The sequence below is a fragment of the Plectropomus leopardus genome, chromosome 16, assembly GCF_008729295.1.
Source record: "Plectropomus leopardus isolate mb chromosome 16, YSFRI_Pleo_2.0, whole genome shotgun sequence".
In the NCBI taxonomy this organism is placed as follows: Eukaryota; Metazoa; Chordata; class Actinopteri; order Perciformes; family Serranidae; genus Plectropomus; species Plectropomus leopardus.
Window position 1 is genome coordinate 11702254 of NC_056478.1, and position 23435 is coordinate 11725688.

The following is a 23435-nucleotide window of genomic DNA, read 5'->3' on the forward strand; positions in this document are numbered from 1 at the left end:
ATGCAGCCATATTTTTTAATGCCCTGTAACCTATTCAATCTGGTGCTCTCTATAACCGCCCTGCGCTAATATTAGTGGACAGTATTGAATATCATATGAACATAATCTAATAAAGCCAATCAAATGCCAGAAAAGGCAGAGTTTCAGCGCTGTTACATCCCACCTCTGTGATTCACAAAATCCAGGGTCACTCCTTGTTGCTTCTTTAGTATGCTGTTAGCAGCTGATGGGTTGAATGACGACAGACAGGCAGACGGAGGGGAGGCAGTGACCTGAGTGACATTGGACGAAACAACATGTGGATGGTTTTACTTTCTAAGCCATCGAGTTGCCCCACTATCATTATCATCACTGTGAGCTCCCTATCCATTCTCATCACACACAACAGATGCTGGCTTCCAATTGCTCACACTACAGCTGTGTGTGTATCTGTATGTCTGTATGTGTGTGTGTGTGTAAGACAGAGAGAAGTCAAAATACCAAAATAACACTAGCAACCTAAAACACACACCCAACCTCATTAAGCCAAACTGGGTTCAGTCGTTACTGCTCTCGTTTGCCTTTGTTACTCATTCCTAAGTGGAAACTAATGACCCTTTTTGCCAAATAGTCTCAGTTACTAAGGAGGAAACTAAAAGCAGGAGCTAAAAGTCTCTTTTTGTACATTTGTTTTTAGCGACGCGACACAGCGTATCTGCAGTTCCATAAAATGTCTCGAAAAGTCTTCAGTTTCATTTATTATTAGTATTATTAGTATTAGGCTTTAAAGGTCTTCAAAAAGTGAAGAATTTATAAGGTCTTAATTGCCACAAATGTTTTATCTAATTTCATTTATCTATCTGTTCCTTTTAATATTTTTCAAAATGAGTCAAGCTCCTCAGCATGACGGTCCACTGAACAGTCCATTTCTGATGTCAGGGGTTCCTAAAAACATTACTGCAAGTTAATGCAGTGGAAATGCTGTAATTATTAAGACATTGCACCGCTTACTCTGTAATTCATAATTTGTCCTCTTAACACCAGGGTGCCCACTGATTCTTAAAAAGTCTTAAAAGACATTAAATCAATTAATCTAAAATAATGCCTTAATTTGCATTAAAATGTCTTTTCAAAAGTCTTTAAAAAATATTAACATATGGAAAGTAGGGTATTGGTTTCTTTTCTGATGTTGCATTGTAAAATCTCAAATTGGTAATATCTATTTTTAAAATAATTTACCAAATGCCTCTCGCATTGAGGTTACGGAGATCAGGACAAAGGAACCAACAACAATCACAATCATTTACTACATCCAATTAACTTACAAACGAACAAGCTTTTTTTTTAAAGCCACGTGTTTCACTCTAGGAAGTTTTTTAAAAAATTTCCACATTTGAAGTGGATAACTTTTTGACTCAACCAAAAAATAAAAAGTTTAAAAAAAAATTATAATAATAATAATAGTTAAATGTTAAACTAAACTTTTGGGCAAAATTGTCTTTAATCCTAAATTACTGATGTAGGTTGATGTTTTATTTACCCTTCAATTTTGTCTATTGTAAAATTGGTCTTGAATTTTATTCCGCAAGGCATTTAAAAAGTCTTAAAGAGTCTTAAACTCAGCTTGGCTTAAGCTGTAGGAGCCCTGAATACCCTTCTCTTTTCTTTGTCTTTAATGCGCTGTTTCCTTCATCTTCAGGTGGGAAGCTGTGGTCTCACATTGGAAAGTACCTGCGTAACTCTAGCCCGGAGGAGAGCTTTGACATTCCTTTCATCCAGAAGAGCCACACAGCAGCTGTCCACTCTCCACAACATGCTGTGCCACAGCTGGATGTGGGTTCAGCCAGTTCTGGTTCTGGGCCGGTTGCTTGTTCTGATGCGGTCTCAGGGCTGCAGAGCAAAGCTGAGAAACTCAGCACATCACCTCAGAAAAACGTTCTCCCTCCCAGGCGCATCGAACAAATTGGTGCCCAGTCGGACTCTGGAGCCACCTCTGAGGAGGAGTGCACCAACAGTTATTTGACACTTTGCAACGAGTACGAACAAGACAAAGTAGAACCAGATGCACTAGAAGAGGAAGAGAGGAGCGAGCAGGAAATGCTGTCGCTGGAAGTACCCGCTGCGACGACCACCACTTCCTCACGTAGCCGCTCGCTGCTCAGCAACGACAGCCTCTCCTCACCTATCAGCTCTCAGGAACTCGGCTTTTTTACAGAGTCGTCCGAGAAAAGCGGCCACACTCTTGACATTGAGCAATACCGTGGCGAGGGACAGGACCACGGCGACGTGTTCAGTCCTTTGCCCTCCCCTGCAGTGCCTCTGTCTTTGGATCAGTCCAAGCACACGCCAATGGAGTTTTTTCGCATTGACAGTAAAGACAGTGCAAGTGAGGTGACCTGTATTGACTCAGGAGAGCAGCGCGCTTCTCATAAGCAGGTCCCGCTTTTTTCTACGTCTGACTTGGGATCGGATGTCACTGAGGATCTTCCAGAGCTGGCTCAGGAGGTCAGGGGCCACAGCTCGGAGCTTTGGGGGTTTGACTGTAGTGATAAAGGCTCCAACGAGTCAGTGCCAGTTATCTCATTTAAAGAGGCAGTAGTGGAGGATGAGGGTCATCCGCCAGACCTTTTGGTCAACCTACCTGTGATGGGGGGGACTGTAGACTCTTTACAAGAGGAATTCGACACTTCAGGGGTGTGTCTGGGCCTCGAGGCCACAGCATCTCCTCAGAAGTTAATCCAGCCTGATGTTTTACAGCTTCCCAGCCAACCTGAGGAAGAGGAGGAGCAGCCACTGGAGCAGGAGCTTTCATCTTTTTGCACAGCCTCTGCAGCTTGTGACACCAGTGTTGCATCTTCCTCTCCTTTCAACTCACTGTGGGAGGACTGCAGCTTGGCGTTTGGGCAAGAGGCCTCTGACAAAATGGAAGTTAATCCTGCATGCCAAAATGACGACCTTCCCTTTGACCTTCCAGTTACTGACACGCTTAAGGAGAAACTAGAAGCCAGTGCAAGAGGAAGTACCGAGGTGGTTCCAGAACCTAAAATCACAGGCTCTATCCCAGCCACAAACGGGACTGAGGCCTGCGCAGCAGTTGAGAGTTTATTAGGTCTTGATGGTGAATCATCAAGAGTTATTAGTAATACAGGTGGCAGCGAATTTGATAAAGAAGTATCACGGCTGTTTGCAGAGCTAGACGAGCTGTCGCTGGCCGCATCCCAAGCTCGCATCCCGGAGGAGTTTGTACGATGCTGGGCTGTGGAGATGGTGACAGCTCTGGATTCTCTGCACCAAGAAGGCATCATCTGTCGAGACCTGAACCCCAACAACATCCTGCTGGACCACCAAGGTTAGACATCCATTATCAACACAGATTATTATCAAGTTTTGTTCACTAAGTTCTTATCTGCTCATTTCTCCCTTAACTTCTACTCCACCCCTTCCTACCATAGACCCATTTTTGTCTTTTTTAGGAGGGGTCTTTTTGGGGAGATAGCAGGTCAGAGTATATGTCACATTGAAGTGGTGTACATCATCTGAAAGCTGGGAGCCAAAGGGTACATTTGACATGCAGCTCATCCCTGTCTGTCAAGTTTTATTAGTCATAAATATGTAATAAACATTATGTTTTGGCGCTGCACCTATCCAAACTTTAAATGTTTGGTGTATTTAGGGGTTCAGAACATTGTGATAGACGTTTATAACGGCCCTCACATGCTCAAGTAAGTCTCATAAGTTGTTGCTACAGTTTTAGTGCTAAATTTAAGAGTTTTTGTCCCCATCATGATTTAATAAAAGCAGTCAATAATCCCTCCACAATACCACATTAAGATACACAGACACTGAGGAACACCACTATAAAAAAAACTTTTGACATTTGAAGATTACAGTTTTTATCAGTTGGAAGTTGAGTACTTCTGTTGTCAGTATACCTATGAAAGCCACACATTTTCTGAATACCCAAAGTCTCAAGATTGTGGCTGTAAAGTTTCATGAGGCTCTGATTATCCCAGAGGTCATTTATACAGTGATGTCTGTTTAAGAAAAATGGTCTCACTACAATGAAGTTGCTGGTATGGGGGTTAGTATCATCCCACATGACTAAAATTGGATTAATTTAATCCACAAGTCTCAGCTTTCCAAATTTATGGAACTTCAAGACTGTTGAGGTACACCAGTATGCAGAAATATTCAAATACAATAGGCAAAAATAACACATTTGTACTGTAAAAACTGTATGGTTTTTACCCAAACCTTTGAATATTAACATATTAAAGTGATCGTGTCTGTTAAGGGAGAGACTTGTGGGTACCCATAGAACCCATTTTGAGAGGTCAAGGGATCCTGTGAAAATATCAATGCCAGTTTTTCCCTCATAAAAATTTAGCCTAACTTTGGAGGGCTATTTAACCCCCTTCCCAATAAGTTAGCATGGGGTTATTGATACCAGTGGTTTCCTAAGATTAGGTATTATAGCAGTATTTCCATTGTGGCCTCAAAACTTAGCCCACTACAGCATCTTAAAGACGGTCATCTTGGCCTGGAACACCAGCGTCTCTACAGAGTGGAAGAGGTTAAATATTGCTCTAGGTTTTTGCACACAGAGATGACAGCATATGTTTTCAAGTGTAGGGAAAAAGAATTTTAAAAAACAACCGAATTTACACTACTTTCTTGCAGTTTTAGCTGTAATACTGCCAAACAACTTACTTTGCTTTTTGTGAGCTATAATATCAGGGCAGCATTACAAAATATTTTAGCTACAGAAAGTTAAATTAGTGAGAGATAAATCTGTGACTCTCATTTAACTTAAAATAGGCTGAGAGAATGCAAACCTCTGCTGCTTATTATTGTTACACTCTAACACATGACTCTTGTCACTTCTTAGTGGAGATAACATTTAGATTACTTATAAAGCAAAGATGGATAACAGAAACCATGGAACTTGAAGTAAATCTTATTAATTGTGAAAGTTAAATGTTAACTTCAAAGAAATGCACTGAAAAGAGGCTGCAACGGGAGCATAATTTAAGACCTATCAGGTGGCCTTTTGAGAGTTTTCAGATGTAAATAGCTCAGTAAATACCTAATGAAAATACTATAAACTCTTGGTTACATCTGCTCATATTTTTCTTACAGCAGTGATTCACTACATCACTGTGAGCTGCTGTACTATGTGGATATAATCCACTATGTGGATATAATCCACATAGTACTGTGGATGTAATCCACATAGTACTCCAGCAAAAAAAAGAGAGAGATCTCTGCTTATTCGTCTCTTAGAGCAGCAGATAGTATTTGACTTAAGGACTGTCTCTGTCACTCAACCATGTCGTAAGCTATTCACTAAATTGACGGCTCTTGTAGAAGCAAAAGTGTTGTTTTACCAGGAGGTCACAGATTCCCCCTCAACTTCTTCCTTTGTCGTCCTACAGTCATCTCTCTCCACCTCGTTATCAACAAGCGTCTAATTAGCTGAGTGGCTGTTTTCGTCTCCCTGGTGGTAATTATTGTTCTAAAGGGCCCATCAACGGCGTAGTGTGGTGCATCAGTCTGGCTAGCCCAGGCTAATGGCCACGGCTACCTAATGACACCATTAGTTCTAATGATAGCGTTAACGGGTAGCCGCTAAACAGGAGTAATCGCCAGGGCTGTGTGCTTGAAAAGCTCGCGGAGGGATGTAGAGAGGCAGAAAGGAACGGAGGAAGGAAGTGCTCTAAAGGTGAGTAAACAGTTTGAAAAGTAGCGAGCCGGGGTGACACTTGACTGAGGTTGAGCATTCGATTTTTCTTACACTTTGAGCTCAACACTTTACCTCTCTTTCTGTCTCTTTAGGTCATGTTCAGTTTACCTACTTCTGTAGCTGGAATGATGTGGAGGAGTCCTGTGACAAAGAGGCCATTGCCAATATGTACTGTGCACCAGGTGAGACACACAAAAACATTCGGATGCACTTCATCTCTGATATGACACATGTCCTCATTCTATATTTATTAATTGGGAGCCTCATTTTGTGTTTGCATGTCAGTTAGGGGGTTTATGTGGGGTTAATTCTATGCAGGCATGCAGGGCCATAAGTAGGCCACTTTCCCATGGTCACAAAACCCTCATTCATAGCCAGACATGAATAAACAATCCAAGTGTATACAAACCTCTCGAGAGAGTAGAAACAGATTGACATTGATTGTTCTTGACTCAGAAATCAACAGATATTCATATGCAAAGGTTCTCTTTTTATTCTGCTCTTTTGCTTTGTTGCCATTAAAGAAGTATTTCACTGCTGAAAAGATGGTCTTTTCAGAAAACTGTAACTTCAGTGCAGTAGAAAGTACTTTTGAAATTGCTGCTACTTGACCAGAGAAAAAAGAAAAAAAGGACTGCAGCATTTTTTTCTCTTAAAAATAAAACCAAAAACTGCCAAAATGCACTGCACCACATTAGGCCAATAAAAGCCCCTGCTGGTCAGTGATGTAATATGAGCATTGCTGTTTTGACACAGGAAACGACATGGTGGCCGGCTGGTAACAAACAGTCTTGTAGTGCAGCCAAAAAGTGCACTTAAATGTGTTTTGGAAAACATTTTAGGTGAGAAGTAAGGCATTTGAATGGGCTTTTGGTTAGACGCCTGAAATAAGGTAAAGAGACTTTAACATTTTGTGTTACAACATAAACTCTGTCAGTAAATACAGCCTCATAAATTATTATTGTTACAGCCAAACAGTGCACTAGATACGTCGCTAAAGACATTTTAGACTTGAAATAGGCAGTGCAGTAACACAGTGTTATCTGTTTGATCAGAGTTTGGTCTCAGTTTGAGAGAGAGAGGGGCTGCTCTCATTCTCTCGATTTGCTTTTATACTCTTTGTGTCCATTGTGGTGGGCATACAAAAATGCGGAAGTACAATTTGTAGTTTGAGCAACAGTCCTAGAGAGAAATGAGCAGGGAGATCTGGGCTCTGGTGAGATACACATACGATCCACATTGTAAAGATACAAAACTGATTGAAAATTGGAAAAGTAGCACTTTAAAGGAGTCATCATGGCATTGCTATTTTATATTTCGATTAACACTCATATTGGTTAACATCTGGAGGAGGAATTAGGAATATTTGTTTTTTACTCTTGCCCTCAGTTTTGAGTCTGGCTCGTGTAGTAGTTCTCTCTCTGTCCTGTAGAGTGTGCTGTTGTGCAGCAGTGAGCCAGCCGTGTTGTAACCCCGCGTGTTGCCCTCAGCAGGCTTGTGGCAGCTCTGGCATGCTGTTTACAAGCTGCCTAAAACAAACTGCTGCTAGACTAAAGCACCATGTCCCTACTTAGCACTTCTGTGTGTGAGGGGACGTCTGTGTGTGTGTGTATAAGTGCACATGTGCACATGCATCTGACATCTATAGACGGAGAAGTTTTACATTATGTTGCTGCTTTAAGCCTATGGCTTCATACTTCTTAAGCTGCTGGATAGATTCAGTGTGTACACCTCTCTTAAATACGAAGGACAGATAAGTCTTAGCTGAAAACTCTGGACGCACTCCGAGGCAATGACGCTCACCTCTTTTCACTCTCCCGTGCACTTATATTAAGCCATTCTCTTATATTCATCCTCTCTCTCGAGCTAGGAAGGTCACTTCAGATTTAAATCCTCCTTGTGACTAGAACATACAGTATGCCACTGTTGTAATAAATCTGAAAGCAACAAATGCTCCATCTAATATCCAAAGTGTGCATTTTTATTCCCTTAGCAACAGCTTACTAATGGTAATAGAGGCACATAGAGGCATATGTTCAGTGGCCAGCAGCAGATGACCTAAAGACACACAGGAGTAAAGCTCCGCGCAAGGAGCTTTATGCATAATGTAGCATCAAATCTAAGTGCTAAACCGAGACATGTTTGGCCGCTTAAGTCATCGTGTATTTAATGTAGTCATTTTCTTGTTAATATAAGCAGCAAGAGGTTTTAAGACTTGTCTAAAAGTGTGGGTGGGAGTTTTGAAAGGTAACCTGTAATATGCTGAAGAATCTACTGTCTATTTAAAGATGAATTTGGTATTCAAATTTTTTAAAAAAAGGAAAAAAGGGTTTTTGTTAAGGGCTGGGCAATGTGGAGAAAATCCAATACTGCATTCATGATTATTATTATTATTATTTTAATGATATATTTATTCAATTTTTCACAAGAAAGCGTGCAAGCAGTAAAATCACAAAACTGGTCAATAAAGGAGAAAAAAGAAAAGATATTAAAGATACTGTGAAGTTGAATGGTAAATAGCGTATGTTTGTTTGAGCGAATCATACCCAGTGTCACTAATTAAGACATTTTTCTAGAACTGATATTATGTCCGATTTTCCCAGATTCACAACCTTAGAGATTTCCAAATAGAAATTTAAGGAGGGTTATCCATGACTCCACAAGTCTTTGAACCTCTACCTCACTCACTGAGTCTATATATAAAGCCCTAATTTGATTTACAGTTTAGTTATTAAAGTACTGTTAATCCAGTTCTGGATCAGTCCAGTAAAGCTAAAGTTTGGGGCTTTAATCAAGATTATTATCAAATAATTACTCAGTTAATTATCAAATAAATTAATGATTACTTTTTAAAGTTCCATCCTCAAATGTCTTATTTTCTAGTCGGAAAACTGTAAGGTATTCACTTGACATGAAACTGTGAAAACTGCAAGCAGTGTTTGACTTTCTTACTTGACCAGGGTGGCTGCAGGTCATTGAGAGGTCTAAAAAAAGTCTTAAATTCACATTTACTGATGAAAAGCCTCAAAAAGTATTAAATTGTCTTTAGTTCAGATTGGATGTTTGTTTTTTTTTTCGTTTTCTTTTTTTTTTGCAAGAATTTCCATTGTTTGCGCTAGGGGAAACATTAAAATAGGAGGGAAAAATATTCAACAGGGACACAGCCTGAAACTCAGCACCTATACTGTGTGCATGCTATGCTCCTGTTTCCGCCCCCTCTGTGCATAGATCATGCAATGAGTTTGCATCGTTAAACGAAGGCTTTGCTCTCTAGACAGCTTATTATTTTATAATTTTCTGTGCGGAGCAGCGAGCACACAGTGTCATTAGTGTCATTTTATCTTAACTACATTTTGAACTGACATCAGTGTGTTTACTTGATGATGGAAAGTTGATATTTTCACTTTTGGCATGTATTTCCATTACAAGTTTGGTCTTGAATTTTACTTACGTATTTAAAAGGTCTTAAAAAGTCTTAAATTTAGATAGTTTATGTGTCGATGCCCTGTTGACAATAATGTAAAGGATTCATTGACAAATCATTGCATCTTTTCAGCACTGTTGGATGTGGATGCAGTTTAGTTTGAAGTATAACCAGTGTTAGACACAGTGTTTGTGGATGATCAGAGGAGCTGGAGGAGGCAATAAAACCAGAAACTTGTCTTTATATAAAGACTTACACAATAAAAAAAATCATTAGAGCAGTGCTGCTTGAGTCACATGTGGGTGGTGTTTATTCAGCTCATACAAATAATTACAACTGTGTTAAGGAGAGAAATTTTCAGTTAAAAATAAAGTTAAATGTTGGGGAGAAAAGGTGGAGCTTTAGTGAAAAGAAGTGGAACTGAAGTGACCTCAGCCCAGGTGTGAAAGGTCTTTTTAGTTACACAACTGTGAATCCCAGGTGGATCAATGGATGTAATACATATTAGCAGCCAGCAGGGGGTGTGTTATGCTGTTGTTGAACGACAGCACCACATCCACATCATTGACTGTCGCACTCAGCTCAAACACTGGCAACTTTTTCTCTTTTCCTTCTGCGTCTCTTATGTCCACTTTTCTCTGCTGTTGTTGTAAATTTGAGAGTACATATATTACTGAGGAGCAGCTACTATTTATTTTACATGCTTTTATTTTATAACTGCAAACACCTATGTTTGGTACAGGCATGTGTGTAGATATGTGTGCTTGTTAACACACACACACACAAACACACACACTTCAGCAGAGGTTAGTGAGTGTGTGTCTCTCCTGCCCTTGTTATGTATTGCTGTTTATCCAGACAGGGTCAGCTCCAGCGATGGCTTCATTCCTGATGACAGATTTATGACTGTTTGCCAGAAAGCTAGCAGGGGGCCTGCTGTGACCGTATGTGCGTGTGTTTGTGTGTGTGTGCATGTGTTTTGTGTGTGTGTGTGTGTGTGTGTGTGTGTGTGTGTGTGTGTGTAAGACGGAGGGAAACATGTTTTTAAAAAATGCACACATTCACACCCAAAAAAACACGGGAGTGGATTCGGAAAATACAGCAGCAGGGTATTAATCTATTTATTCTGCACTTCTGCTTATTTACTTTCTCACCATTTCTGTCATTACCGATAAACATCAGATGGTTATTGTTTTGTTCTCTAATAAGAAAAAAAAAACAAGCTGTTGAGTGACAGTGTGACGCAATCTGGTTTGAGCAGAAATGGGAATTGTTTATTGTTCTGCTGAGAGGGAAGCAAGGCCAGGACCAATTGTCTTCAGTGTCTTAGAAAAGGGAAATTCAGTTTTCTTCCCCTCTGAGGTGACAAGTCAGTTACTGGTGAGTCGTCATCATAGTAGCTATTTGTTTGGTGTTCCTTTGTACCTGCTCAGCCATAGTCTGATCTCATGGAAGATAAAATTTAGTTCCTCTTTTGACACAAGTTTTCATCTCATTTGAAAAGTGTTTCAACTAAGACCTTGAAAGTACTTCTGCTTTATTATTTGAATATTTTCAAATATTCTGTCATCACAGTGAAGATGAATCATGGGATGGTTTTGTTTTTGAATATATAACTTATTTGGTTATATCAACACCACTCAACAGAGCCTCCCCTGCTCAGAAGACACACACTCAGTCCTGATCGCTCCTTACTTCCTACTCACGTCCTTTTTACTTCCCCTTTCAACAATGACTGTCGGTTAAGTTTTTAGGGAAGTCGGTCTAAGAGGAGAAGAGAGAAAGTTCCTTATGGCCCCCAAGAGAGAGGAGATGGAGTGTGATTAAGATACAAACCAAGAAGTAACTGCATTGTTGAGGGGAAAGGGAAGAAGAAGAGGCCACAAGGTGATGCACAGCATTGTTTGTACTGGTGTATCTGAACTCCCACCTTTTGTTTTGTTAGAATTTTCGTGATTATTCTTAAAGTTTTTCGTGTGCTGTTCAAGAATGAAAAGCTTTAGTGGAGGTAAAATTTAAAAGTGTACACATGACACAGTGTAACAGTGCGCTTTGAATGACCCATGGCCTGTGGATGCGGTTAATTCTCCCCTCCCGTCCTCTTTCTCTCTGTCTCCCTTTCTCCCTGCCTCGCTCTGACAGAGCGGTAAGTGTAGCCAGCTCCACTGTACTCTCCCTGCAGCTCCTTAGACATTAATCCATTGTGATGACATCGACCTTGCTCTGAGACGTGTGCTTGTGTGTGTGTGTGTGTGTCCAGTATCTCCCTTCCAGCTCATAACTACGCAGGTATCACTAGTCCGTTCAATGACGATCTTCTCTCCTTGGCTGTCAAAACAGTAGTCCTGGGGAGCCCTGAAGACTGGTTGCTCAGTTGGCTGTGTGTGTGTTTGTGTGTGTGGAAGTCGTATCATAGCCTTCTCTAACCTTTGCTGCAAGAGAGCTGCGCTGGCCCCCTGGAGTCCCCGGCAGCCTCCAGGAGATGAGGGGTCTTTGTCTCTTATGTTCCCCCAGCTGAGGAGCCTGGTCTCTGGGCACACGCAGCCGTGACCCTGGGTCCCGGCCCTCTGGAGAGAGCAGAGGGAAGCTGAGCGGCACAAGAGGCCATCTGGTACCCAGTGGAGCTAGCACACACACACTCTCATGTGTGCACTTTTGACTTTAGCAAACGAGTATCACTCGTAGTTTCTCTGTCTTACTTTAACACATATTGTGGGGCCTAACAGCCTGACGTGTAACTGGTTAGCGATCAGAATATTGCAGAATGTGGCCATGAGCTCGATAGTGCACAGACTTTCAATGAAATGTTTGTCTTAAGAGGACTTGTTAATCCATACATGTCTACGTAAAAGATCGACTAACTAAAGAGGAAGGATTTTAAAAAAGAAGGAGCTGGTAAATGATGTCTGTAATTATTGAGAGCCTGTGATTAGTTTGGGTCAAGTTAAAAATCATAAATACAGACTGTTGTCACGGTTGAGTTTTTTGCAGGTCTGTGAATGCAGCATAGGCAGAGCTCTTCATGAGTTCATTCTTACCTTAGCAGCAGTGTGTGACTTGTGGGCTGCGTAAGTGATGTGTTTATCCGTTCACAGCTGATCAGATCGATAAAAGTGAGGAGCAGCTGCTGGAAGTAAAAGAAGATTTTAGATCCCGCAGAATGAACGGTTAAGTTCCACTTTCAATGCGCCTGATGGTCTGCTTCTCCATGACAGCATCATATGGTCATGGAAAACCTGGAAAAGTCATGGAATTTCACAGTCACATTTTCCAGGCTTTGAAAAAGTCATTGAAATAGTAAAAATCATAGTCATGGAATTAGTTAGAATTGTTGAAAGTTTTGGAAAAGTCATGGAATTTTTTTGTGTGTGTAATTAAACTGTTGTTGGTGGGATAAGTCCTAATGTATCATAAAGCCACATTGATTTTCTTTGGCTGACGTGATGTAGCTCTAATAATAATGTTTTGTTTGCCATCTTGTACATTCATTCTATTCTTACGTTAGGTTGCTGCATTCATTATTGTCAGCTGAAATTATGTCTGAATAGAGTTGATTCTGATAATCACAAGGCAAAAAATTATTATGGGTAAGTCATGGAAAAGTTTTGAAATTTTGTCCATGAAAATGTGAAGGAACCTTGTAAATATTAAAATAAGGGTCCTGATGAATGGTCAAGCTCCAGAAATAGAAAATGTATTTATGGCGGCAGATGTTTAAAATCATGGTGGGCCACCACAAACACATATTATACGCATGAATATTTGGGAAAGCATCAGGTCTTTGGTAAGACTGCAACAATTAGCCGATCTGGTGATGGATTAATCTTTTTTAGATATACTATGCAGGATTTTGTATTTTTCTGCAGACTCTGCCCTCTGCCTTTATTTTCTTATTTTCTCTTTATTTTCTGTGTTGGAAATGTTTATGTGCATGTACCCCTATAGTGCTTAGGTGAGGTTGGAGTTTTATAAAAAGGTAGCTATGCTTTTATTGTGGAGCAGCAAAATAAGGAAATTGTTGAATTGTTGAAAAAGTTGATTTTTCATTGGCAATTACTTCACACGGCTCCTATACAGCTGAAAACTGTTGCCGACAATCTGACGTAGTTAAGTTATTTTTCAAGGTAAAGATTAGCTACGTTGTAATTTCTTTTGTAAATTTCCCATTTCTATTGCTTGTTCACAAAACAGTGAACAGATCTGTGACCCCAGTGTGAACCTAGTAGACTTGTCAGGCTTGCTGTTGTTCCCAGAGTCAAAACTGAACCAGATGAAGCTACCTTTAGCTTCCATACTGCTTAGATGTGGAAAAAACTGCCAGAGGAGCTAAAACTTAACACAATGCTGACCACTTTCAAATCCATGCTAAAGACCTACCTGTTTACTATTGTTTATAATTCATTTTCTTTTAATTTTACTCTGCTGCTTTTGTCTGTGTGACTATATTGTTTTAATATTTATGCTTTTGCTTGCTTGCTTTTATTGTTTTTATCACTGGTTTCCTGTGCTTTTACCTGCAATCAACTCACTTTTGGTTGCCATCGGGTATACAAGGTGCTTTAGCAATAAATTTGCCTTAAATTGAAAATCTTTTGAATTTGGACTGTTAAACAGTCAAAACAAGACGTTTGATCAAAATGGCTTTGGGCTTTACTAAATTGTGATTTAGTAATTTGCCACTATTTCCTGATATTTTACAACAATTAATCAGCAGATTAATCACTGATGTAAGTACTGGTAAACCTAAGTCTGCCGTGTTTTTAGAAGCTTAAAAACTTGCAGGGCTGAAGAACACTGAATGAAAATGTTGCGCTGTTCTCAGTTGTCCTGCTTTACATTTCTTGGTGTGTGTGTATGTCGTACGAGTGTGTGTTTGTGTTTGAGGTCAGGTCATGCAGATGGCGTGAAGTTGCAGCAGACGGTTTCCTCAATTTAACTGCTTTTTTATTATGCAAATCACCCTTTTATGAGACACACACTTTTTGTGTGCGTGTGTGAGACTGTGTCCATGTTTTTGTGCTCATTTTGAATTGATTGTATCAATTCAATGAAATATTTAGTGATCTAATATGTCAGTGCGAAACTGTTGAATTTTGAGGCTTTATTTGATGTAATCACTGAAGGGGTTTAATGCACTTAGCTAAGATAAAGACATTGATTTTAATTATACATATTTGGTTATTTTCTTTCTTCTCATCTATAACTAGATGATTATTCCTCTCAAATTCATAAGCTGTTCTTCTGATTGTTAATTTACTGATTAATTGTTCCTTCCTTTTCGCTCCTGTTTCAGAGGTGGGAGGTATCAGTGAGGAGACGGCAGCGTGCGATTGGTGGAGTTTGGGCGCCATCCTGTTTGAGCTCCTGACAAGCATGGTGAGTCAAAAAGTGTGTAAGCGTTACTTTTGTTGCTAAGGTGTTGTGGGACGTCTGTAGGTGTCTTGGCTTTCAACTCTCACACACTCTTTATGGTCGTGCCAGGTTGTGTATGATTCTGCGCGTGTCTGCATGTGTTTGCAGGTGGAGTTTGTTTCTCTGTGTGTGTGTGTGTGTGTGTGTGTGTGTGTGTGTGTGTGTGTGTGTGTGTGTGAGAGAGAGAGGCGCGTCTTGGCTGCCGTCTCTTACTCTGGTTCTCGGGGAGTGCCAGGGGTGTCGGTGTGACTTTCTCCCCCAGCCTGAGCTCCATCTGCTGGGCCAGGGGGTCAGCTCTCCCCGGGCCCCCCTTTGCTGGCTCCTGGAGCAGTGCTGGGCTTGGAGCACGCCGATCTGAGGTCGGCGTGGAAGGTGAAGACCGGGGCAGCTCTCAAGGTGCTGCAACTGGGCTGGTCCAGGATCAGGGGCTGTCTGAGGTGCAGTCTTTTAAGACAGGCTTGGGAGGAAGGGGAGCATCTCAGAGCCTTTTTGTTTGGAAGGCAACGTACACATTCAGCTGCTACACATGCACATGCTAATTATAACTTGCTGTTCTCTTGAAGGACAAATGCACCTACAGTTGCACGCACAGACACCCTGCACAGGTGCAGAGCGTCCCTTCAATTTTTCATCGTCTATTAAATTTGAATAAAGTCTAACTGATTGCCAGTGGGCATATTTTCATATCAGCGGTTCCCATCAATGGCCCCAAACATGAGTCGGGGTGTTAGGCTAGTGTTCCTATGTTGAACAATACACACCCACTTACCTGGAAAAAAACAACTCAGTCACACAGATGTCTCCTTTGATGATTATGTCTGGGTACAGCCCTGGCAAGGATACACACACACAGGCACACATAGTGTCTCTTGATCCTTGCAGGATAAGATCTTGCCTGGAGCAGTCTTGACTGCAGCTAGGAACCCAGCCAGAACTCCTGCAGCACGTATCGGGAGGGAAAGAGAAAGCAAGAGAGAGGCAGCTGACCTAACTGATGGAAAAAACACACACAGGGTCCCCCAACACAAACAGTTGACGGGCTCTCTCTTGCTGCGCACGTTCTGTTCTAGCATTTTCAGTTTGTGGGTGTAGATGCACTGAAAGATGTGCTGTTGCAACATAGAGTGATTACGGTCATTATTGTCAATTATTTTAACAATGGGGCTGCATTCTGCAGTTGGAAAAGCACTTGCAGGTCTTGTGTTCCCTTTCTCTCATTTCTGAGATTATTTCTGTTTTTTTTTTTAGTTTCTATGAGTACAGCAGTTCCTTGTAATTGGCAGTTTGACCTTGTTATATTTTACTCTTAAAAACAAATAAAAAGGCTTTACATTTACTGCTACCTAAAGGTCCTTTGTGTAGGATTTAGGGGGATATATTGGATGAAATTGAATAAAATACAATAAGTATGTTTTTTTTTATGTATAAGCACTGGATAAAAATAATTTAATCTATCATACCTTAAAATGAGCTGTTGTTATCTACATAGGGAGCAGGTCTTCATTTACTGAGATTACCGTGTTGCACCATTGTGTTTCTACAGTAGCCCACAGAAGACAAAACAAACACTGGCTCTAGATAAGGCCTTCCACACTTTTGCATCAGCCACTGTAGTCAGCAGGCCCTCCACAATGAGCAGCATCGGAAAAACACTGATTAGTTAACGTAAAACTGCTTTATTCAGTGTTTTTTACCGGATTATAACATCAGGTCGGTTTGTTTTGGAGAAGAGACCTCTTCAGAGAATTCATCTCATGGAAAAAATCTTTCTTACTGTCTGGATCTGAGAAAAGGTGAGCATACATTAGCAGGTGTTAGGCTAGTGAACTGTCTCCAACATGCCAAACAGCATCAGAGAGACACTGATTAGTACCACGAAACCGCTGTATTCAGGCAGAGCTCTCCATGAGTTATTTTATTCCAGCAGTTTGTGGCTCACGGGTGGATAATTGAAATGCTGATTCGTTCAAAGCTGATTAGATGGATGGATGAGAGGAGCAGCTGCGGTGAGCGAATGCAGAATTTTGGAGCAGTTAAGTTTCACTTGAGCCTGACATTCTGTTGCTCCGTTTGTGCCCAGAGTGCATATGTTTTAAGCATGGCGAGCTGCCACAGATAAATGTGTGGGAAACCCTGCACTGCTCCTTTAACTGTATGTTCTTCCAGTAAAAATGTTCTTTATACATGACGAACAAACTAACCAAAAGCAATTAACTTTTCCATGTCATTTTTTTCTGTGACACTGCAGTGTGTCTGACTCACACACAGCAGTTCTAAGAAAGAGCAACAGTAGTTCCGTCATTACCTTGTTGTAGTTGGTGTGATCAGTGTTGTTTCAGGTGCTTCGGCTCTTTGGTCTCCTCCTATGTGTCCCATCATGGTGTTTTCATATTGACCGAGGCTCTGTGGGTGTCGGTATATCTGTCCCTTTAGCTCTCAGTCTGTCAGGTTTTCTTTGTTTTGATTGATAGTTATCTATTCTTTCCACCCCTCCTTCCCTCTGTGCAGTCTCTGCTGCGGTGCCATCCAGCAGGAATTGGTCGCCACACAACTCTCAACATCCCCGAGTCTGTTTCAGAGGAGGCCAGATCTCTGCTGGAGCAGGTGAGAGTCCAGTGTGTTACTGGTATCAAGTTTGCTGAGATTTTCATCATACCGTGCACAGAATATAATTAAGTGGCGCACTCAAATAAATTTTCCCCAGCTAAAAAGATACAATATGAGATTACTAAATCCCCATGTTTTGTTATCTTCATCATCTTGACACAGTGTCATACACGGGATGCATCTCAAATGCGTAAGGTTTTGCCTGCCCAATTTTGTAGATTTGCCATTTTTATTTGATTTGATTATTTTTGCTTGATGTTTGTGCTTCTACTATAAGTAAGAAGCCTATGTAATTAAATGTTTCTTTTTTATCATCTGTTTTGATTTTTTATAGTTTTAATGTCTGATTTGTGGTGCTGTAGCCCACAGACCAAATTAATACTGTTTAAGATTTCTGTATTTGAGTTATCCAAAAATACAATCATCTTCATAGCAGAAGAAAAAACTGAAAATGCATGTATTTTTATTAGTTCCTGGTACACTCGTGGGACGCTTGTGAACTGGCCCGCTGTGTCTGCTGTAAACACCAGAAATTTTCTAGAGTGGCGTGATCAGCTCAGGTAGCCGGCGTAGATCTGCATTCTTCTAAGAGCATTTTTTTTTAGTTGTAATTCTGTGTTCACATTTCTTTACAAAAGTCATGTGCAGATAGAAGAAACATAAATAACACCATATTTGCTGCATTTTCTATACGGAGGTGTCCCACGATAATGTTACAGTAATTATCTGTTGCATTTTTATGTAGATTCAAGTTACGGATGTTTCTCACAGGTGGTAGAAACAATAATTTAATGTGGACAAAAATGTGTTCAAATGTGATCTTTTAAAATACCCAGTTTTTGGCAGGAATTTAAGTATACACAATAAGTAATTTCCTAAAGAAGAGAGAAAAATACAGAAAAAGATCTGAAATCAGCACGGTCTGTTACAGTGTAGTGTTATTAAATGTAATATTTTATCGATCTATATCAAATCTGAATATTTTAAATATTAATATTATATTAATATTATAATATATATTTCAATACTAATTTCTGTGTAGTATCGATACATTCACCATTACCCGCTTGTTGCTCTTACTGTTAGTGCCCACACAATCATTATGCTGTTCTCTACTACTGACCAAGAAAAGAGAGGTCTTCATTGTCATGTTAAAGCCTTTTAATCTTTCTCTTTTAATATAATTTTTAACTTGTATGTCCTGAATGTCAATTTTTCCTTTTGATTAGTGATATCAAACACTGATATTTTTCAAAGTGTTGTACTTAACATAGAAATTTCCAGTATCATGACTACACTACTACAGTGGTGACCAAAACGGTGCCTTCACTGGCAAAACACACAAGTAAAACGCATCACAGTACTGAAAACACTATCAGATAGGTGTGTGATCTCTGAGAGATCGCATTTCTAAAGACGTTACAAAAAACCAGACCTCACTTAGACCACTTAAAATGATGACGGATTATAACAGATAAACACATCTGACCTAGACATGCTGCACATTTCCTTAATAACAGAGCTTGCACCATGCTAATATCTTAAAGCTAATTGCAAATCCTCAACACGGGTAATCTTTAGATGTATATTAATATGGTCAGCATGGATTTATCTCTGCTTAACGTGGCACAAATCTGCCATGAATCCAGTAAAAATTATGCCGTAAAGGAGTGGAAATGCAGACGCTATGGCATCACTTATTAATGATTCTGCTGAATAAAAATGTTTGTGTGTCTCATATGGTCTCTGTCCTGTCTTGCAGTTGCTCCAGTACAACCCAACGGAGAGACTGGGTGCAGGTGTGGGAGGCGTGGATGATATCAAATCCCACCCTTTCTTTGCCAGTGTGGACTGGCCCAAATAGGCGCTGTGCACTGTGGGACTGCGGGAACCTGAGCTGCGTGCTGGGAGACTGGCTGCCCTGAATTAATTCCTCTGGACACACAAGTAGATATACAGATTATGCATTTCTGTACACACCTCTCATTTTGTGTACGGCCATTCAGTCCCCACGTACTTCACTTTTTTTGTACGAAATTTGCCAAGAAGCAGTATTACCTTCCTTGTAAATTGCTCATGTCTTTATCTCATAGAGGGTTTACTGTGGAAACTTTTTGGTGCAGGGAACACTTAACAACATGTGTGGTGCAATAATTTATATGTGTATAAGTGCTGGTACCGAGTGATGATCCATTACAACATTGTTGCTTTTACACTCCTCATGCATTAGCTGTAAGCCAAATGACACAAGTGAAAGGGGACATTTTTGTGTTTTCACTGCATGTATTAAGTTGTGTGTGTTACACATTCAAACTGACAAAGACTTAAAGGTGGGGTAGGCTGAAATTGTGAAGAGGCAACAACAACAAAAATGGAAGAATTTGAAAATACACCCTCCTCCTGCTGCGCCCCCTCTTTGTCCTAAGCTCCTCTCACAGTACGACCACGGGCTTTTGCACGAGCTTCATGCAGTAACCCAGTGTTTTATTTAATCTTTTTTCATTTTGCAGTTGCTCACAGCTTGCCTCACTCTCTCTCCCTCTCCCACAAATAAGTCAAGAATTAGCTAGCTAGCCACCCTACCACTCCTCCGCCTCGCTCTCCACCACTGTGAATTAGTCCCATGAGAGGAGAGACACAGACCTCATGAGACAGACCTCCAAATAACAATTGTTGTGAGCTGAATTTGGACAGTGCAAACCCCAAAGTGCTGGTTGTCACAGGGGGTTGGTGGCCAGTGGCAGTGCTAGGTCTAATTTGTGTAAAGGCAGCAACAGAAAGCTTGCTGATCCTGCCAGGAGTCGAGACTGTTCTGTCCCCTGGACTGCTGGTGTTTGCGCTGACGGTACTCACGTTGCTGTGCCCGCTAACTGGGAGTCAGTCTCCAGAGCTGCTGCCCGTGGTCCTCCCAGCAAGGTGGTGGCCAGGGGGCCCAGAGAACATTTTCCACATAAGCCAACATTATAAGAGGCATGTCTGTAAATCTGTTGACAGAACTCCTCACAATGCAAACAAAGTCAATTACGAATCTCTCTATTATCAATTTTTGAGCCACAGTGGTTTTATATATTTTTGTAAAACTTTCCTTACCTGAAAAAAACAATTTGAAAATCCTTGACTCAATACAGTGTAAAGTCTATGAGCTGAGTAGCTCACAGGCAAGGCCACTGTGAGAAACAGTACTGCACATATTCAGTAGGCCTCGTACCACGGAGGTAAACTCGGAAACTAGAGCACTTTTTTGATGTATGTGCCAGGCAAGATGCTCCACAGAGTGGAATAGGCGCCATCTTTGGCCTGATGTCAAGATATTATTAAAATCTATGTGCGAATGATGCATTAAAATCTATGTGCGAATGACGCGCTGATTCAAGGCTCTGTCCAACGTTAGTTACATGAAGGTGAACTTGATGCCACAGCCATGAGCTTCTCGCCTCAGTTAGGAGAAGGCTAAACTGTTGGTAACATTTACTCATGCACTGCATCTCTGAAACACTTTGCCAATACTGACACAGGTTTTATTTGGTTTATCATCAGACTCTCTTTTTGTTAAGTCCATCTTCCTTTTTGGGTTGCTTTGCAGTGTAGGCAGTTTTTGCCAATGCTGGAATAGCAACTTTCTCCGTTGGATTCTCCGTAATTGAATCATGCTTGCACCGAAGTGACGTGCATGTGCTTCTGCATTTGTGGAACAGCCAATTGGAGCGCCCTTTCTCTGAAATGATCTGTGATTGGCCAAAGTCTCCCGTCACAAGGTAGATTTCCTAAAGCCTGAAAACAGAGTCAAGAGAAGGTGCAGAAGTCTCTCAGTCTGCTCGAGGCATCACAGTACGATCAAAGTTTACCGCGTTTTTTTCACCCAGTGAAGCCAAAATTAAACTGCCTGCCCCAGCTTTAAATCAGCTTTCCTGAAAACACACGTGCAATACACTCAGTTTGTTGCCATCTGTAACATTTTAATCATTCCTCACGGAGCCCACAGAGATTAGCTTTGAGTGAGACAGGTTGAGCATTTTATTTGAAGCTTGGGTTGTGTTTCGCTGATCTAGGAAAAGATGTAATTTCCTACAGGTTTTTGCCAATCCATTTTTTTACAGCCAACCAGCTCACAGACAGTGATAGAGATAGACACTAAACAAGGTCAATGAACAAAATATTTTGAGGTCGGAGATGGTTTTGTTGTTTAGTGAAGTATTAGTTAGATGAAGATTGAGTTATTTAATAGATAATAGCTGTGAAAAGGGCCGAGAGCCTCCATGGACAGTAAGTGTGTTTCATTCATTTATTTAAGAAAGAAAGAATAAAGAAGGACAAGGCTTGAACCGCACATCTGAAACCAGCCCTTTTACAGATTGTTTTTATAAATAACAGAGTGAACTCTGTACTGTACAACACTGCATTTTCTGCATGGGAGGATATGATTTACTTAATATATTTAATACGATGGAAAATCTGTCGATCAATAAATAACGTGTGTCTTGTAAATATACCTTTTAAACCTTTGTGCTGAGTGAGAGGAACACTGACGGAGGTCTCAAAGCCTCCTTACTCATGTCAATCACTTACTGCCTCATCAATCAAATCCTTTTTATTTGATTGTTTTATGTTTGAGCAACACATCTGCTAACTTACCACACAGATCTTAATGCTGATTTTGTAACTATGACTGAATTATATGGTAAACATTGCCATGTTTACATAACATGCCATGTATCTCTTTCTGTATAATCAGATGAGATTTACCGGAGCATATATCATCTTAATACATGTTTGTAACAACACACAGATAATCACTTCACTGTAGATGCTGCACTCTGTACTCCGCTGCACTGCGGGATGATACATGTTAACTATAGATCCATATTTCAACTATTAACCCTTTTTATCATACATAACCATCTCAGTGGGGTTTCTTTCTGTTTTCTATTGAATGCTCACTCTTGTCTGTGCCCTATATCTTTTACTGGTCTGTCAGTGCACTCTGGATAACAATAAACTTACCTGGATGAGAACATTAAGTGATGCTTCTTTTATAGATTCACAGATTACGTGTAAGGAGCTCGGAGTGTGTCGTGTTTGTTCTGAGGCTACGGCCCCTCTTATCAGCAGGACGGATGATACTCATAGAAAGCTGCTGTCACTCCTGCTGAGTGTCACCGTGACGGTAATACAGTATGAGCCCACACACACACACACACACACACTAAACATGGTAAATCCAGACCACTCTTTGATACACATGGGACCTTAACTGGTGCCGTTGTGGTATTATCAGATTCAGGTCTTAAAAATGTCTTGGTTTGTTTGAAATTCTGTTTGGAAAATGTGGCAAACAAGTGCAGTATGCAACAAACTTCTTGAAAACCATATTTCCATTTTCACATTAAGAAGCGTGTCTTTATTTTTACTGATGACATTTTTCATTTTTCTTGACAACAGTTGACTCCCCTAATGTTGCATCTTTGTGATACCCAGGCCAGCTTGAAGTACAGGTGTAATTAAAGGAGTACTTCACCCTCAGAATAAAAACATTTCTGTTTAAAACTGATCTAAAAGTGAAACTTATCTGTGCCCCCCTCAAAGCTAGACTCCAGTACAGTTTTTTCTGTTTGTTTGTTTGTTTGTTTTTTAGCAAAAATGCATGTACTGGGAAGTACTGAGTACTGACAGACTTACCTTCAGTGTGTAGTGTGTGGTTAACTGATAGTAACTAGTTTTAGCAACATTACTGATTTTGTAAGGGCTCTGGCTTTTTAAACACTTAAAAAATAAATTAACTTTAAATAAGATCACCAAACATATTTTCTTTTCACTAATCGCTTTAAAAGCGAATTAGTAACTTTTCATTATTAAAATATTGTTCCATTTTGAAGAAAATTTACACCAGTGCATGATTCAACTGAATATGATCTGCAACACGAAGTAAGTCCTCTATTACCTGAAATGACACACACTTATCTACACGTACACGCACACGCGGGTCGAGGGAGTTGTTAGCGGTGTCGGGGTGTATCCCCTTGGTGTCAGCCTCACTGCCACAGGGTCAAGAGTCTGGGCTGATTAGTGCTTGTCATAAGACCTGTCTCTCATTACACACACACTCAGGGCGAGAGGTTCACTTCAGCTCAGAGAAGAAACCTGTCAATCTTACTCAGCGCAGATACGAGATGTGCCTTCAGTGTGTCCACAATAGACGCAAAATCCCTCCAAGCATATTTTAATGCTGCAGTGCATGAAGAAGTTCTTCCACTCATGCTTCAGACTGATCGG

General features: G+C 40.6%; 1 protein-coding gene across 1 annotated transcript in view; it reads left to right on the forward strand.

The window, feature by feature from the left end:
* The window catches only part of rps6kc1 (ribosomal protein S6 kinase polypeptide 1), a 33998-nt gene extending 11821 nt beyond the window's left edge, over positions 1 to 22177 (forward strand). Inside the window, exons 12-16 of the mRNA XM_042503254.1 lie at positions 1679 to 3328; positions 5815 to 5904; positions 14440 to 14522; positions 17067 to 17162; positions 18928 to 22177. Of these exons, the coding sequence (XP_042359188.1) occupies positions 1679 to 3328; positions 5815 to 5904; positions 14440 to 14522; positions 17067 to 17162; positions 18928 to 19029 (2021 nt within the window). The 3' untranslated portion in view covers positions 19030 to 22177. The remainder of the gene's footprint in view (positions 1 to 1678; positions 3329 to 5814; positions 5905 to 14439; positions 14523 to 17066; positions 17163 to 18927) is intronic.
* The last annotated feature ends 1258 nt before the right edge of the window (positions 22178 to 23435 follow it).